The sequence below is a fragment of the Pelodiscus sinensis genome, chromosome 10, assembly GCF_049634645.1.
Source record: "Pelodiscus sinensis isolate JC-2024 chromosome 10, ASM4963464v1, whole genome shotgun sequence".
In the NCBI taxonomy this organism is placed as follows: Eukaryota; Metazoa; Chordata; order Testudines; family Trionychidae; genus Pelodiscus; species Pelodiscus sinensis.
In genome coordinates this window covers 36,965,065-36,983,191 of record NC_134720.1, presented here as the reverse complement: position 1 = coordinate 36,983,191, position 18,127 = coordinate 36,965,065, and the positions used below count along the sequence as shown (strand labels likewise).

Genomic DNA, 18,127 nt, shown 5'->3' with positions numbered 1-18,127 from the left:
TTTTTGGCTGGGTGCCACTTCAGAATTTTTTGAAGTGGCCCTGAGCTGCCCCGGAAAGGGCAGGGTGAGGATGCTTCTGGCATTCCCTGCCTACAGACCATGATTGGTCTGAGGGTGGGGGAACCCCTTTGTCTCCCCTTCCCACTAAGCACCCATGCCCCTGGCAGGGAGGGAAGAGGCTTCACATGCTCCCCCCACCTCCTGGCCAATTAGGACCTGGGGGTGGGGGAAGCGCACAAAGTTTCCTCTGTCCTGTGCTCCTGGCAGGATGGGAGGAGACTTCATGCACTACCCTGCCCACAAGCCCTGATTGGCCTGGAGGCGGGAGAGCATGCAAAGCCTCCTCCTGCCCTGCAAGGAGCGCATGGAGTGCCACATGCACCTCACAGGGTGGTGGTAGAGCAGAGGAAACTTCACAGGCTCCTCCCACCCCCAGGCCAATCAGGGCTTGGGGGCAGGGGAAGTGCCTGAAATCTCCTCTCACCCTGCCAGAAGCACGCTGCATTTCAATGTGCTACGTGCTCCTGTCATGGAGGAAGAAACTGCGTGCACTTCCCCCACCCCAGACCCTAATTGGCCTGGAGGTGGGGCAGAAGCAGGGCCTCAGCAGGCTGGATCAACCTGCTTGGTAGACCGCATCCAACCCGTGGAGACCCTTTTGCCCACCCCTACTCTCTAGCTTGAGCTATAAAGCCAGCTGGCTCTCATTCTTATCTCTCCCCATTAAGTGGTCTGTGTCACTACGTGGAACAGTGAACCACTAGGTGTGTGGGTTACACCAGCAGCTCCCATTGTGACAAGATTAAATTTTTGAAAAAACTCCACACCCAACATGAGAAGCTTTTTAAAGAATCTGACCCTTTATTTTGGTGCCTAATTGTGAGCAGAACTCTTCTGAAAATATAACCTCAGTTTGGGTGTGAAAAGTTTGAAAATCTGGTCCATAGCGTGTGAGCGAAAAATTAGGGTGGACCAGCTCTCAGGAGTGTGAAAAACCCACACTACTGAGTGATGTAGTTAAGCTGATCTAAGCCCCCATGTAGACTGCATTAGGTCAAAGAGTGAATTCTTAGGTCAACCTAGCTACCCCTCTGAGGGAGGTGGATTACCTATGCCAATGGCAGGCCGGCTGACCGGAGGAGGAGCCTCCCCCCTCACCTTGCCCAGGAATCCAGAATAGCTGTCTGCTCCCCTGCTGGGAGATAGTGTCTATGTTCTGAGAGGTGGATAGCCTATCCCATCTGTGAAAGTGGTGTCTATGCTAAAGCGCTACAGCTGAAGCTGTGCCACTGTAGCATTTTAAATGTAAACAGTCCCTAACTTATTTTCACAGTCAACATATCTCTAATGCCCATTAGAGACTGTGATCCAGATTTGTCATTAAAAAGGCAAGAAAGAGTCTCCTGATCAAATCCTGAGCAGAATAAGTTAGGCCAGGACCAGTATTAAGCATCACAGGTACCCCTTTCCTTTGCGTGTTAAAACTGTGTTTTCTTTAATTGCTAAACCATTATGCTATAAACAGAACAGTGCATGTTGTTCTTGGCATCAATATAAATCTATTTCACTCTGATGAATGCATGGTAATCTGAGTCTCTATGTCTATCCAAAACCAACAAACCTCCTCTGCTTCCAAGAGTGCACTGATTTACTGCCAGCAGAAACCACAACAAACTTCTCCCATCTGATGTTTTGTGGGATGAGAGGGATGCAAAGAGATAAGATTCACCAGTTTATGAGGTGGAATTTTGACAGCTCAAGAGAAATTCTGAGTCACTGATGACATCATGTTTTGTAATGGATAAGTCATGGAGATAGAGGGGGTTTGTTTTAAAACAGCACAAAGTTGCATGTTTTAATGCTTAAATCAACAAATGGCTTCTGAATTGAACTGTGCTGACAGACCTGGAAACAGAAGCTCCGTATCCATAGAACAGACTCAGTATGAGAATATTCAGGACTGTAATAAGATGGGTCAAGATTGCAACCCTCCAGGCTCAAGTGCTCCATGCTACTTATTCTCTTCCCAGTGAACTTGTTTCTTGCTTGTCTCTGTGTTATCTTCCTGATGCTTTTCTCTACCCAGCCCTTCCCTGGTAGTGTTTGGGGATTTGCCACACTGCTGTTGTTCACATTTAAATCACTGGGTCACCCAATATTTGGGGATTTGGAATAGATGAGAACTGATATATGCAGAGACCTGTAGACTTAATGAGCTTGGATGTTGGACTTCTCATGGCTATAGCTCTGGAGAAGGTTTTTAATTTATTCTTTGCTTCTGGTGAGAGATCGGGGGGGGGGGGGGAGGGGGGGGGGAGGGGAGAGCCAAGTGCATGGAGCTCCTGAAGGAAAGTGTATTGGCAATGCTGTTTGAAGAGGTTTGCATAGCAAGTACTTCTCCACATCCACTTGCTGATTTATTGCTGCTTTAAGCTTTCAATAAAACTAAAAAAATTAGCTCCTTTTTATCCTGCTCTAGAATGGGTCATTTCTAATTGGCTCTAGCTGGTGCATATTTATAATGAGCCTTTACAGTCTACCAAGTAAATAATGTCATAAAAATAACCTATTTATTTATAGACATAACAGAGTGTAACATTTGCTGCTAAACTGTTAAGTCTTTTGTATCAACTGCTCATACAGTTCTATGAGAGATTTTTATTGTAATTGTTCCTAACCTGCTTTAGTGGATGCAAAGCTCATACATAACATGTCCAATTCCCTGAGGGTACTAGCAAAATATAAGCACAACAAGGCTGATGCTTTAACCTTTTTTCTGACCATTCTAATTCACCAATTGTTTATCTAAGGGTAATTGCCAGAGGTTTTTAGAGAACAGTGGCTTGATTCTTCTCTCACCTACACCAGTATAACCAGGAAACCAAAGGAGTTAACAGTTATGTAAAACCTTGGACAAGTTACTTCATCTGTGTTTTCACTCCCACCTTTCTCTCTCTGACTATAGATTTAAAACTCCTCAGCAGAGAGGTTGCCTCCTGTTTGTACAAATGGCTGGCACAATAGGACCCTGACCTTTATTATAATACAAGTAATAACAAACCAAAATACTGGCAATCCTTTGTAGAACAAACTGAACAGAGGTGACTTCTTTTGTCTTGTATTTGGTGGTAGATATTAACAAAGCAAATGAAGCAAGCCAGTGCTATCACTGCAATAACTAATCATTGCAATGCATTCTGAAGAAAAAAAATCGAGATAATGTGTGATTTCTTCATCATTATGTGCACAGGTGTTAAGACTCTGGGATATTCAGCATCAGCTGTGCATCCAGAGGATTGCTGGCTCATTTCCAAAGAGTCTGGACTTCCAATCCACCCTGTATTTTAATGAAGCTCACAGACGGCTTTTTATCTCATTTAATAACCAGCTGATGTTATTGGAAATGAAGCAAGAAACCAGCAGAAAGGTCACAAGCCATAAGAGAGCAGTTACTTGTGTTCTTTACAATTCTGTCTTTAAACAGGTAAAGGGGGAAAAATAAAGAACCTTTCTGCATTTTCCTGATAAGCAACTTGAAAATGTGTATTACTGTAAGGTGTTTTTCTTAATTTGATTTCAGAAAGTTAAATTAGAAAGGGAGAGAGAATGAGAGACCATTTACTTTGGAAAGAAAATTATCTCAAATCAAAGTATGCAAATTACAGTCTTTATATGACTGTCCTGCAAAGCACTGTGGGTATTCTAGTATCCCAACAGTTTAATTTAACTAGTAAACTACCTGCTTTCCTTAAACCTTCCATCTCTTTGGAAAAAATGGTTTGGTTTCTAATAAAGGTTCAGGGCTGAAAGGATATCAGTGTACCCCACATTTTCAAGAAACCCTGATGATAATAATGAAGTCACTGTTATGAGATGACCTAGGGTTATCTTTAATGTAGGTTAGTACTGGTATGACGGCCAGTTGCAAAAGAACTTGGTTATAAAATTCCTCTTTATAGCCACCTTATAATAACTATCTCCAAGGATAGTTCTGAAATATGGACGAAATGTAATTAGTGAAGATTCATTTTTGCTAGAACATAGTACACAAGTGGCTTACAGTGGCAGACCTGGATGTATTCATAATAAAATGATTCAGTTAAATGTAATACCACTTGGTATGCAGTGAGAGTGTTGTTTGTCTTCATAGTACTTTAATGATGCACTGCAGTCATTGGTATCAGAGCGCTACCTGCATCTCAATGAAGAGCCACAGTTACTATACAGGGGAATGTCTCTGTGATAGATTTCCCTGAGCTATGCTCAACCAGCCCCTTTTGTCTACAGATTCAGCTATTCAGCCAAAGCAAACCTCAGAGCATATAGTGGTATGATACGGGGTATCACCAGATCATCGTGTTTTTTTGGTAGCAATTTGTTTGGTACAAAGGAGCGTTTAAAGCTTGGTACTAGCAGTAGTATGGCAGCAATAGCTTAATTGATTAAAAGGGGGGAAAATCAGTTTTCCTGAGTGCTGTCAAAGAAACAACTCATGCTGTAAATTAAACAACAAAAAAGAATCCCACTTTTGTGGAACAAATACTGAATTTATATTAAAAATAAATGTTTTCATTTGTTCAAGCCTAAGAAACCCACCCAGTCTAAGAGACTCCAGTTAATTATATTATCACTAACCAAAAATTATGATTTCAGAGAGGTAGCCATGTTAGTCTGAAAAACTTAAAAAACAACTAATAGTCTCTAAGGTGCCGCAAAACTAACAAAAAATGTAGATGATATCATGAGCTTTTGTGGGCATAACCCACTTCTTCGTTGTTTAAGTTTTTCAAGTATTATGGTATTCCTCATCTACTAGAACGGGGTGACTAACCCATAGCTCTCGAGCCGCATGCAGCTCTTTGCTCAAAGAAATGCCGCTCTTAGGGTATGTCTACACTACCCCGCTAGTTCGAACTAGCGGGGTAATGTAGGCATACCGCACTTGCAAATGAAGCCCGGGATTTGAATTTCCCGGGCTTCATTTGCATAAGCGGGGAGCCGCCATTTTTAAAACCCCGCTGGTTCGAACCCCGTGCAGCGTGGCTACACGGGGCTCGAACTAGGTAGTTCGAACTAGGCTTCCTATTCCGAACTACCGGTACACCTCTTTACGAGGTTCCACGAGGTGTACCGGTAGTTTGGAATAGGAAGCCTAGTTCGAACTACCTAGTTCGAGCCCTGTGTAGCCGCGCTGCACGGGGTTCGAACCAGCGGGGTTTTAAAAATGGTGGCTCCCCACTTATGCAAATGAAGCCCAGGAAATTCAAATCCCGGGCTTCATTTGAAAGTGCGGTATGCCTACATTACCCTCCTAGTTCGAACTAGGAGGGTAGTGTAGACATACCCTTAGAGTTACGGCTCATTCTGAGCTATGTGCCCGGACTGCTCATGGCGCTCTGTACACATGCCCCAACACCTGGAGGGAGAAGTGCGTGGCTGTGGCAGCAGCTCTAATGAGACCCAGCATTGGGTTAGAGTGATGTGGGGAGAGGCTGGGGGTGCCTGGCTCTGTGGCAGTGATGTAGCGATAGGGGCAGGGGGGCAGTTGCCCCCAGGCACCATGCAAGGGGGGTACCAGGCTGGGGTGGAAGCACACAGCCCCACGCAGTGAGCCCAGCATAACACCCTTGCAATGCCGCTGCTCTGCAGGAGGGGGAGAGCACTGGGTTAAAGCAGGGAGACTGAGAGTGCCTGGCTCTGTGGAAGGGGGAGGGAACTGGGTTGGAGCGGGGAGGGGGTTGAGGGTGTCTTGCTCTGGGGGAGGGTAGGTTCATTGGGTTGGAGTGGGGGAAGGGGAGGCTGGGAGTGTTTGGCTCTGGGGGAGGCTGCATGGCTCTTTGCACTACCATCCACAGCTATTTTGGCTGTTAGTGTCTAACAGGTTGGCCACCCCTGAACTAGAAGCATCCTTTTACATACAATTGCCTTCTAAAATGCCACTCATGGGGTCAAATTTGGTTGCAATATCATAGTCATTTATGTATCTGATTAGTCTATTTCAGCTGTGCTGGGTAACTTATAGTGCATTTTAATATTTTGATTGCAAAATATGATGTGTATTTAGATCAACAAGACTAATTTATTAGATGATCTAAAGTTCTTTCCAGGAATTAGGAGCTAAAACAAGCAAGATAACCACTTCTGGCCTGACCCTGTGATCTGCAATACAGAAGTAAACTGCAGTACAGATGTGAAGCCCTGTTGAAGTCATTATTTGCAGCAGTCTACTATGCACAGTGAATAGGAGAATTGAGATTTTTAAGGTAGTGTCACACTGCCTTGTGCTGTAATCCATTCAGCTCTCACTAGCCAAACATGTCTGAACTGGATCAGCAGAATTTGTCTGGACAAGGAAGAAATAGTCTCAGTGGATGGCCCTTGAACCAGTACCGAAGCAATGTTTCAGACTGGAGTTGGGGAGAAATGTGCTGCAAACAGTGCTTTGCTTTAAGATCTGAAACTGAGGTCCGACTCTTGACCTCTTGTAATCATTGGAGAATTTGTGGTGCTTTTTGAAAGAATGCAGGTTTTAGGCTGGGTGTTCTGGCCAGATTCCAACTCTGCTCATTGTCTTCTGCCTACCTAAGTCCCTTTTGCATTTCCAATTGGTCAACATTTCCTTCTTTAAACAGCTGTGCATTGTGGCGTGTTGTTAAAGTGGGGCTATGTTTTTACCCTTGAGGCAGCTGCATTTCATTAAGGTATTGTGGGATCCCTGTATGTTTTGTGTTTAAGTTTCCAAAACCAGTTTGGATATGATAAAATACTATAAAGTTGATTTATATTATTAATCACAATATTAATTAGCCAGGGCCCAAGCAAAACAAGGTTAGCTTGTGTCTCATGACATCACTACAGTGGGTGATGGTGCATACCAGATGCATTGGGCCTGGTAAAAAGGAGTGGCTTGGGATTCTCTGTGTACAGTAGTAGGCATTGGGCAAGTCAACAAATCAGAATGTGTGTGTGAGAGAGAGGAGACCTTAAAAAATGACAGATAGAAACAGGCAGAAGTATTTAAGAAGAGAAAAGCAGAACTAGGAAAGATGGGAGGAGTGTAGTAGGAAGTGAGGTCCCATGAGAAAAGGCAGGTAGAAGAAGAGGGAAAACCCTTTTCTAACAAAGGGCTTTGTAAAGGACTTCAATAGTCTGTATTTTCTTGTTAAAGATCACAGTTGGTGGGCCCATCTGCTAAACAAGTCACAGCGATATGTATCCACCTACCCTTAGGGTATATGTTTTTGAATGAAGCAGTATGGGGTGCTGGAGGCTGTGCTAATGAGCAGCATGCACTCAGTTAAATTATTGATTTTAAAGCCTTCTATGAGTCAGGAGAAATGGAGACAGAAAAAAAGGAAGGTGCATTTTCCTTTAAGATGGAGACATTCTGGGAAACTTATGTCCAACGGATAAACTTCTTAGTACCACTCCCAAAATGAGCACATACTTGATGTGTCATGGTTTTGGAGCACTAAACCACCCATAATCCTCATAACAATGCTCTGAGGTAGTTAATCTATTTTCCATGGAAGTGTGTGTAATCCCAAAATAATTATTAGGAAGTATATATCAATAGCATAGACCAGCAGGGCTGGCCACCTTGGCAGGCCCCTCAGCCAGTGTATCCAAAAGTGTTGCACGGAATCACTCTCAGAAACATTAATTGTCCATCCTGGTTTGTTTATTTACTGGTGCCATGGCCACGGAGCCTCGCGGCTCCCATTGGCTTCATTTCGTCCTTTGCAGCCAAGGGAGCCTCAGGAAGCTGGTAAATAAATAAACCAGGGGGGCAGTTAATGTGTTTCTGAGAGTGATTCCATGGAACACTTTCAGAAACACTGCCCTAGACAAGATGGAGAGGGCCCTGCTCTGTGCTCCTGGAAGGGGCACACAGAAAGGGGTGGCAGTGTGGTTTAAGTTGCTGGGTCACAGGCCAGGAACTCAAACACCTACGTTCTAGTCCTAGTTCTGCCAGGGACTTGCTGAGAGAAGTTGGGCAAGTCTGTGTTTCTGTTTCCCCTTCCACTGCTGGAGCTTGTCTACACAATAAGTTACTGTGAGGCAAGCCACGGTATGAATCTATAGTACACCAGTTTGTCCTGCAGTGCCATCCTGTCTGGATGCTGCTATAAGGCAATGACGGTCGCAGAGAATGGCTTAGACTACTATGCTTTGAAGATGTCACAGCAAAGAGACATTTGGTACAGTGAGGAAGACCACAAGAATGGGAATGACTCCTCATGGTTGGAGCTCTCACCTATGATCCAGTCTTCCTGATTCAATGACTCTTGAAGCTATTGGACTCTGGTTAAATAATTAAACAGAAGAGACTACGAGAGCCCCATATCAGACTATGCCAAATCCCAATGGTTAGAGTGCTCCCCAGAATGATGGTTAATCTTAGTTCAAATCTCTTTGCTTTCTTGGTGGAAAGGGGACTCAAGTCAGGGTTCCCCCCACATTCCAGGAAAGTACCCTAACCACAGCTAAAATTATGATGGAATTCTTCCTTCTTGCTCCTCACATCTTGCTACAATGGCTTAGGCGCCTAACCCAAAAGAGGGTTGCCAGTTGTGAACTGCAAGTACAGCTATGCACATCCCTGTAGCCTGGACTTTGGTCCCTGTCTCTATGCACCTCTGTGGTTGGCATATTCCATTGGCTAGGTTAGGCAGCTCTCTGCTCAGTATATGTTTATTTTTGAGAATTCCAGACTAAGGCACCCATATCTTCTCCTTCATTGTTAGCTAAGGCACCTAACACAGTCTTTGTGGGTTGCAGTGATTTTCCAGGGACTCGGTGTCACAACATCTAACCCCCTTTGTGCATCCTGGTTTTAAGTCTCTCTTTTTGTCTCATATCTCTGTCTGTAAAATGGGGATGAAATCTCACAAGAACATTTCCTGAGAGATCCCTGGCCTTAACTTTATCTTGAACTGTCACTGCCAAATTTTCATGAAATGTCTCATCTCCTCTGGTCATCTCTAACATTAATACAATATTTTCAGCTTTTATAATGTCCTTCATCAAATAATCTCAGTGCACTAAGTAAGCCTCATGAGGTAAATAGGCATTATTAATTCTATCCTAAAGATGTGGAAACTGAAGTACAGAAGTCATGGGTCTCCCCCCAAAGTCATACAGTAAGGCAGAGGTAGTCAGCAACAAAATTGACATTTATTGATGCCCACTCCTATGTCTTAACTCCTAGACAATGCTGTTTTGTCTCACACTCCTTATTTAAATAGTCTAGAACTCCTTATATAATAAAGTGAGAGTTTAGAATCACCTAGGCAAATCTTAGAACTTGAAAGCAGACTTGGTTATAATTAGAGTTCAAATTGGGTGCCCTTTGAATGATGCTTTTAAGGACATGAGCAATATAGCTAATGTAACACAGTAAGTTTGCAGTATATTGCTTCTTAACGAGAAAGCCTTGTTCATTACTAAAATTTGAAGGGGAATTACCTTAGTTCAGTGAATTATAATGTTATTTTTTTAAAAAAAACCTATCGAAGGAGTCCATTATTTATTTATATTGCCAGAAATTAAAGGAAAAAACCTTGTCATCGGAATCACTCCATAATGGTTTATGGTCAGAGAACACCAGTTGTGCAGAAGCTGTACTTCTTGTGTTTGTGGTCAGAGGTATTATGAGTGAAGATAAGTGGTTGATATAAAATTTCCACAGGTACAGGCACAGGTATTTGGTATCTATCTTTGAACTTCTTGAAATGTGAATTGCATCATGAAGGAATTTGATTTTTGCTAAGAATTCTAAGAACTCCTTGAGCATTTTCTGGGAAAAGAATTGGATTTTTTTCAATGCAGAAACTGCCAACTATCTTACTGAGTATCTGATTGTTAATTAGGAAGAAAGTACTGTGAAAAGAGTGAAGAATGATTAAATCTTAGTGATTATTGTGTGTTAACCTATACATGGAAAGGATTAAATAGAAGCATGTGTATAGTTGGGTGGCATTTAAAAATTCACCACTTGCCAACAGTTGCCATCTTTGACAAAGATGCCACCATTACAGTATTTCTTATTTTAAGAATAGGGATAGAACAGGGATTAGGGATATACTGTGGTGATTGTTGGTGAATCTTAACCTCTTTAATGATGACATTCAAAGACTTTTAAAAAATGAAAATCTCAGAATGCTTTTTTTCAGGCAAAACTCCCATTGACTTCAATGGGAATCTTGCTTGAATTAGGACTGAGAAAGGATGGAAGATTTCACCCAGCAGTAAGTATACAACAAATGGAAGAGTGAGTGCATCTGTTTTAAGCAATTTAATGCACCGCATGCGAAAAAGACCCAAAACAGAAATAACCATAATCTGTACAATTGGACTTTTTCTTAATTTATAAAGCCTGGTCTCACTTCTGAATTCTAAATTGAGGCTAATGTATGCTGAGAGCTTCCCAAAAGCTATTTCCAGTAGCTTTAAAGATCCATTACTCGGTGGATCAGTTCTCTGAAACAAGCAGGGAAGATTTATCGTTTAGCACAACACATTCAGTTGAGTGTGCCTGCAAGTTTCCAAGCTGAAAGGCTATGGACATGTTTCATCCCTGCTGAGAACATTTTTAGTTCCCCCATGTAACTTGGGATATTGTCTCTTGAGGAAGCTGGTCACCCATCTTCTATGCTGGTGGATAGGGCCCTACCAAATTCACTGCCTTGAAAACATATCATGGACCATGCAATCTGGTCTCCCCCTGTGAAATTTGCTCCTTTGGTCTACATTTAACCCAATTTCAAAGGGCGGGGAGAGACCAGCCTTTCTCACACTGGAAGTCATGACTCAAAAGGGAGTTACTGGAGAATACAAGGTTATTTTAGGGGGACTGCAGTATTTTCACCCTCACTTCTGTGCTGTCTTTAGAGCTGGATGGCTGGAGAGGTGCCAAGTTCTAAAGGCAGCATTCTGCCGGCAGCAGTGTAGAAGTCAGTGTAGCAATATCATAGCATGCCACCCTTGTTTCTGTGCTGCTGCCTTCAGCACTTGGTGGCAGGAGAGTGGCAACTGCTGCCTGAGGGCCCAGCTCTTTAGACAGCAGGACAGAAATAAGGGTGGCAAAACCATATCATGTCATCCTTACTTCTGGGCTGCTGCTGACGGTGACTCTGCCTTCAGAGCAGGGATCCCAGCCAGCAGCTGCCACTCTCCAGCTGCTTAGATCTGAAGTCAGCACTGCCCCCTATAGCAGCACATAGTAAGGGTAGAAGTAGTGCAACTCTCTTGAATCCCCTCCACTCCTTTCTGAGTTAGGATCCCTACAATTACACCACCATGACATTTCAGATTTAAATAGATGAAATAATGAAATGTATGATTTTTTCAATCCCATGATGATGAAATTGACCAAAAATGAACTGTGAATTTGGTTATCCAACTATGGACAACAGGGAGCAAATCTTTGCTCTTTGGCTAATTTGAAGGTTTTGCAAGAAGCAGACTTATGCATAAACTTTGATTGTGGGGAATGATAATGCTTTTAATGAGATGAAAGGGAAAAGATGGGGAAAAATCAATGAAAAAATTATCTGATTTGCATTTCAAATGTTGCTAATTATATAAGTGCAGTGCACATATGTATGAGATTACTATAATGAAGATGCACACACACATCACTATGTAGAGAGACCAAGTTTTTAAATTCCATCTCAATTTCTACTCCCCCCCCCTCAGGTAATCAGCTCAGATGCAGGATCTACCATTACCTTCTGGCTGATAGACACTGGGCAGAAAATCAAACAGTTTACTGGTTGCCATGGCAAAGCTGAGATCAGCACAATGACACTGGATACAACTGAGACAAGGCTCTTAACTGGGAGCACAGACGGAACAGTCAAGGTGTGAGGGGAAAACATTTCAAACTGCCTGTTTCCATTGCACTCTTTTCCACACAGAGACAATGTGCCAAAACACTCTGATACTAAAATGATGGCTGGTTTTTCCATTGGCCTTATTAAAAAGGAGATGGGATGAACTCAGCAACTAGAGGCTGAAATCCTTACACTGTTGGGAAAATGTAGTTAAATTTAATTGCTTCTCTAACACTTCAGATACACATAGGACTTTACAGAACACTCCCCTCTTTGTTACCTCTCTTCCTTTCTTCTAAGTGGTTTCATTGCAATCCATGACTCTATGCAGCACATGGCCCTTATTGCCTCAATCACCAGACAATCATTTCCATTGCTTTTCTTGGAGCACTCACTGTCATTACACAAGAGCATATTATTGTGGTTGCCAATGCTGGTGGCTGCAAAACAACTATTTTGAAATGGTGGCTTGGTTAGTTAAAACACTAGCCTTTCACTCTCAGACACATACATTCTAATTCTGGTTTATTGAAAGTTAAGGTGAATTTTAACACATCTTAATTATCTCAGTGAAAACGTAACCATATCACAAAACTGCCATGCACTTCAATAACTGGTGCTTTTGTTTCTATGAAAGAGAGATTCTTGTGTTGAATGCCAATGATGTAGGTTATAGATCAGGATATTGATGTATTGACAGAATATTGGCCAACATTATGACAAGTTTTAAGCCAATGCTGTTAGTTTTTTACTTTAATGCACACTAAATTCACTCCGTTTTAAAAATGTGATAGGGTGGCAAAATTGATTTCTGGCTCCTCCTATTTTATTGGCTGAAGTTGCTGAAAATCATCAACCTTGAGAGCTCATTTCCCTAGACTTGGCTCATTTTGATATAACTAGTTGGACTTAGATATTTATTATCTTATGGTAGCTCTAGAGGTCTCTGTTAAGATTGGGAACTTGTTGGGTGAGGCACTGTACAAACACGTAATTTGAAAGGATCCTACTTTGGAGATCTTATAATGTAAACAGAGAAGACAAGGAGCTTAAGGGCAAACAGAAAAGTGACTTAAAGATAACACAGAAGTCCGGTGGGAGAACTAGCAACAGAATTTAGGTCTCCAGAATCTCAAGCAAGTGCCCAACCCACTGTGTCATTCTGTCTCTGTTTTCTTGCTTCTTAACTTGTGTCTTTGGTAGAGATGGGCCCAAGTCATAAAGTTCAGATCCAAATCCAATGTTTGGATTTCTGTCCCCTTAGAGAGATAGGACAAAGCCGCAAATGCTGGAATCTGTACCAAACTCTGCCAAAATTTGGGAATTGAGGAGAGTGGTGTGGACGTTGCATCATTTGTTCCAGTTTTTGCCCATCTCAGGCATAATTTTGGTAGTTGAGCATCTCCCCTAAGGGTAACCTTTTGGGCTTACAAGACAAAATATACTGTATTGCTTGGTCTTGTTATTTCCTTGATTGCCTGGGTTCTAATGTGGGCAGGTCAAGCTAAAAATAATAAACACATATTCTTAAATACCACAGTGTGCACTGAAATTTGGGACTGCACTGAGTGATACTCTCGGCCTTGGCTGATTAGAAGTGGCCTGCCTTAAATATATCCCAAGGACTGGTCTGCTGTTTCTAAGCAGTAGAAATCCTAAAGACAAAACATTCAATATCTAGGTGGGGAGAGGGCAACGGGCTGGCTTCAGTTCATGCCAAACTACCCATCCTAAGGGCACCACATTGTACCACATTTAAAGCAACACATCTAGTCCAATGCGGGTGACATTTATATCAGCAAAAAGCTGGTTTGTAACAGTATAGTTTATTCCTGTATGGGAAGTAGAATAAACTACACTAGTACAAGGCACTTTTTTACCAGTAATTGTGTCACCCATTAATTGTTGTACTGGTGTCACTATTTCAGTAAGAAAGGCACATTCTAAATGTTGTGTCAATCAGGCCTTAGTGAAAGAACAAACAGAAGAAAATCCACAGATAGGATGTAGACAGAGTCTTGAGCTAGGGTCAGGAAGCACAGGATTAGTCTGTCTAGCAGTAATACTATGGAATGGAAATGTCTTATTTCAGTATTTCATACTGCCAGTGCAATTTGAAGATGAAGCTTCCCATACCTCTTTCTTACAAAAAATTATTTCAATGCCTTTGCAAAGGACTCCTACTAATATAAAACTTACATATAAGTACAAATATGGAATATGAACATGGAGAAGGAATGTATTGTGTTTAAATGGCAAATACATTTGATTTCAAATCACTACATTATTGATGTATTAGTAGATTTTAAATGACATGTTTGATCAATGTTTTCACAATCCTTGTGTCTTTTTAAATGTTGTTTTAATTTTCAGTGAACTGTCAATTAACTAATAAGAAGCTGAAGCATCTATCTGAGGTTGTGATTTATACTGAGCTTATTGACTCGTGTATAGTAAGACTATAAAGTGGTGAAAACCTGCATGAATAATGCCAGTAAGACCTTAACACTCAGGCTCACTGACAAGGGTGGGAGGAAACCATGGGGGCAATTGCCCAGGGGTCTGGGCACTTTAAAAGGGCCCAGAGGTTCCCAGCCACTGCCGCCAGCAGTGTAGCATGGCTCAGGCAGAATTCCTGCCTACACTTGCTCTGTGCCACTCCCAGAAGCGTCCAACACCATCCTGTGTCCCCTAAGGGGTGTGTGCGGGATCTCTCCAGGCTGTCCCCACCTGAGTGTTGACTCTGCAGCTCCCATTAGCTGGGAACTGTGGCCAATGGGAGCTAGGGAACAATGCCAGTGGGCAGCAGCACACAAAGCCCTGCTGACCCTTTTGCCTAGAAGCCACTTTCAGAGGAGTGTGCAGGGCACTTTCAGGAGCCACCTGAGGTAAGTGCCAACCCTCTGTGCCCCTCCTATATCCCAACTGCCCCTTTTGTACCCCAACCTCCTGCTTTAGTCCAGAGCCCACAACCCCCACTGAAACTCTCTCCCAAAGCCTGCACCCCTCACTCCCTCCTGTACCCTAACTCCTTGCCCCAGCCTGGTGAAAGTGAGTGAGAGTGGCAGAGAATATGGAGTGAGCAGGCTCAGGGCTTGGAGAAGTGGTGGGATCTTTGGGTTTGTGCAATTTGACATTTGGCAACTGTACCAGACAGGCAAGTGGAAGTCCTGGCCCTTCTGGAAAATGCAACCAGCAGCACATCCAGCAGCTTGCTGGGCACTAGTGAGAGCAAGTGCTTAAATGTCAAGTGGACCACATCTGCATAGGTTTAGCATGTGTGTGTGTTGGGCCCCATTGAAAATTCTGCCCTGTGGCTCAGAATTGCTGTTGGCAGAGCTGCTATCACAACTCCAGAGACTATTAGAAACAAGAACTATTTATCTCCTTTCAACACCTGTAAAGATGTTTCCTGACTAGTGGGAGTCCAATAGAGCAATTTTCAATGTGACAGGAAAAGGGTCTAGCTAGTGCTTAAGATATTGGACTTGAGAAATGTCTGTTGAATTAATTGGGCAAGTTACACAATGCCTCTGTGCTGCAGTTTCCCATTTGGAAACTCTCTTACCCTCTGTCTCTTTTATGCAGATTGTAAGTTCTTTGTTTCTGTGTGGAACTGACACCTAGCATAAGAGGGTTTCAGATTTCAGATAGGATCTCTAAATAAACAAGGCTAGAAGGTTTTGAAAATGTAGTCAAAAGAGCTTTCCTCTAAATAGGACTCACAGACATGATAATAAGGCTGAGTCTTGCAACTGGCTACGTTTCAAGTGTCAGATCTTCAAAATGTCACTGGCCCAAGACACAAACATATCAATTCAAGATCTTGGGCTAGCAAAGGGGTGGCCAGTCCACGGCTCATGAGCCGCATGTGGTTCTTCAAAGGAAAAATTGTGGCTTCTGCACCCCCGGCTGTTCTGCATTCCCCTGCTCTGACCTTTTTCCTTGTCTGGTCAGGGTGCTGCTTGGGGCAACAAGATTTGATGCTGTAGCTGACAGAAGCCCGCTTGGGCCACACGCAGCTGTTAAAGGGACAGTGGGGTTTTTTTGTTTTTTGGGGGGTTTTTGCTCAACAACTTCTTTCCCTCGGCTCTTTGCACTGTATCTGTAATATGTTGGCCACCCCTGGGCTAGCATAACATTTTTCCACCAAATTCTTCATTGTGAGGTGGGAAAAAGTCTTTAATGGGAATGATTCTTATTTTTAAGAACGTGTCAGAAAGATGTCCAAATTGCTGGCATATTAACAGAGCCCTGACAAAGATTGCTTAGAAATGAAAAGGTGAGGCAGTCAAAGGTGCAAAATAAATGCTCTTTTGCATATACAAGCAGTCCCCGAGTTACGCGGATCCGACTTATGTAAGATCCGCAGTTACGAACGGGGTTTGCTCCGCGTCTCCCTGGTCTACTGGAGACCAGCAGACCAGGGAGATGGGGAGCAAAGCCGCGGAGCACGCGGGCAGCAGGACAGCCGTGGCGCGTCTGGGCTATCCTGCTGCTCCCGTGCTCCGCGGCTTTGCTCCGGACACCTGTGGTACAGCAGCTGGGTGCTGGTCAGTTTCAGCAGCAGCTGAATCAGGAGCAACCCAGCAGCACCCAAGCTGCTCTGCCCCAGGAGTCCCCAAGTCAGCCGCTGCTGAAACTCTGCCCCGGGCTTCCTAGAATCAGCTGCTGATCAGTTTCAGCAGCAGCTGACTTGGGGACGCCTGGGGTTCTTAAGTTGAATCTGTATGTTAGAACTGGCTTCTAGATTCAGCCTGTTGAAACTGATCAGCGGCTGATTCCAGGAAGCCTGGGGCAGAGCAACTCTGCCTCGGGCTTCCTGTAGTCAGCCGCTGGTCAGTTTCAGCAGCGGCTGAATCTGGATGCCAGTTCCGACTTACATACAGATTCAACTTAAGAACAAACCTACAGTCCCTATCTTGTACGTAACCCCGGGGACTGCCTGTAGTTTCAAGTGACTCTATGGATAAAGAAGCAGCCACATGGATCACCACTGTGTGTGCATGTGTGTGTGTGTGAGAGAGGAGGGGGTGGGCATTGGGTAGATAATCAGACTAGAATTCCGTTATTGGCTCTGCCCCTCTGTTTTATTCCTGGCCTACTTTCTGAGCTTGGACAAGTCATTTCATCTTTGTTTCTCTGTTTCTCCATCTATAGAAAGAGGACAATGATATTTGCCTTCTTTGTACAGTATCTGGATATCTGTAGATGACAAGTGCTATACAAAAGCTATGGAGAGGCATTATTGTTATTTATTTACTATTATATCCTATGAGCCTGATTTTCATGAAGACTGAGTGCTGTCACCTTTGATTCACATTTGGGTAGGAGGCAAATCCTATCCAATAGATTTATTTCTTCATTGATCCTTAAATTACCAGATGATTTTCTTCTTGCCTATGCTGAGAGGTTGTGGATAACTTATTTATTTTTAATTGAAGATTTGGGATTTCAATGGGCACTGTCACCATAAACTCAGTGTTGGACGAGACCGAGCAGTTGACATCTCCCAGATCATGGTACTAAAGAGGACAATATTAGTTACAGGCTGGGACAGGTACTGTATACATTATTCAAAAAAACAGGAAGAGATAAATTCTTAAAATGTACTCTTTGCCTCAGTTTCTAGAGATAATACCTATCAAAGTCTAATTTTTTTTCCTAGCACAGTAACTCACTGAATAGTTGGCAACTCAATTCAGGAGAAGATTTCCATCTGGTAGCACATCAATGGAGAAAGAGTGTGTTGCTTAAAAGATATAACACAGCCGGGGAAATTACTTGCTCTAGCTTTTGTAAACTAGGGCGCCAATCTTGCAATGATGAAAACCTAGAAGCCATGATAAAATTAGTGCCTAAAGCACTGAATTACCACAGTTTTAGCCTTGCTTGGCCTTATAAAGTGTTGCTTTTCAAAAAATATTCTTTAATGTTGCTTGAGCTTCTGGAGGAATGAAAAAATTCTCCTTTTCTGCACCCAGATAGTATGCAGATGCCAGGATAAATTGTATATGGCAGAGCATAATTTAAAAGCATTCTGTCTATAAATTAAAAAACACAGAGAATACAGATGCTCCCATACCTGAGGAGGTAATTTATAGAGCAGTTACTCACTGTCGAATTATGCTAATAGGTTAGGAACAGGATGTGATAAATTGCTTTTGTGTCATTTCATCACCTTTTAAATTTTGAGAACCAAAGATATATTTTTGTGACTTTTAACAACTCTAGAGCTAGAAATAAAATCTACTTTGGTGACCATGAACCTGTCATATATCGCAGCAATG

General features: G+C 42.8%; 1 protein-coding gene across 2 annotated transcripts in view; it reads left to right on the top strand.

Annotated features, from left to right (window-relative positions):
• The window catches only part of WDR49 (WD repeat domain 49), a 90,799-nt gene that overhangs the window by 44,835 nt on the left and 27,837 nt on the right, over window positions 1–18,127 (top strand). For both annotated transcript variants that reach the window (XM_075937883.1, XM_075937882.1), the window contains exons 8-10: window positions 3,251–3,484; window positions 11,701–11,865; window positions 17,282–17,397. In XM_075937883.1, the coding sequence (XP_075793998.1) occupies window positions 3,251–3,484; window positions 11,701–11,865; window positions 17,282–17,397 (515 nt within the window). The remainder of the gene's footprint in view (window positions 1–3,250; window positions 3,485–11,700; window positions 11,866–17,281; window positions 17,398–18,127) is intronic.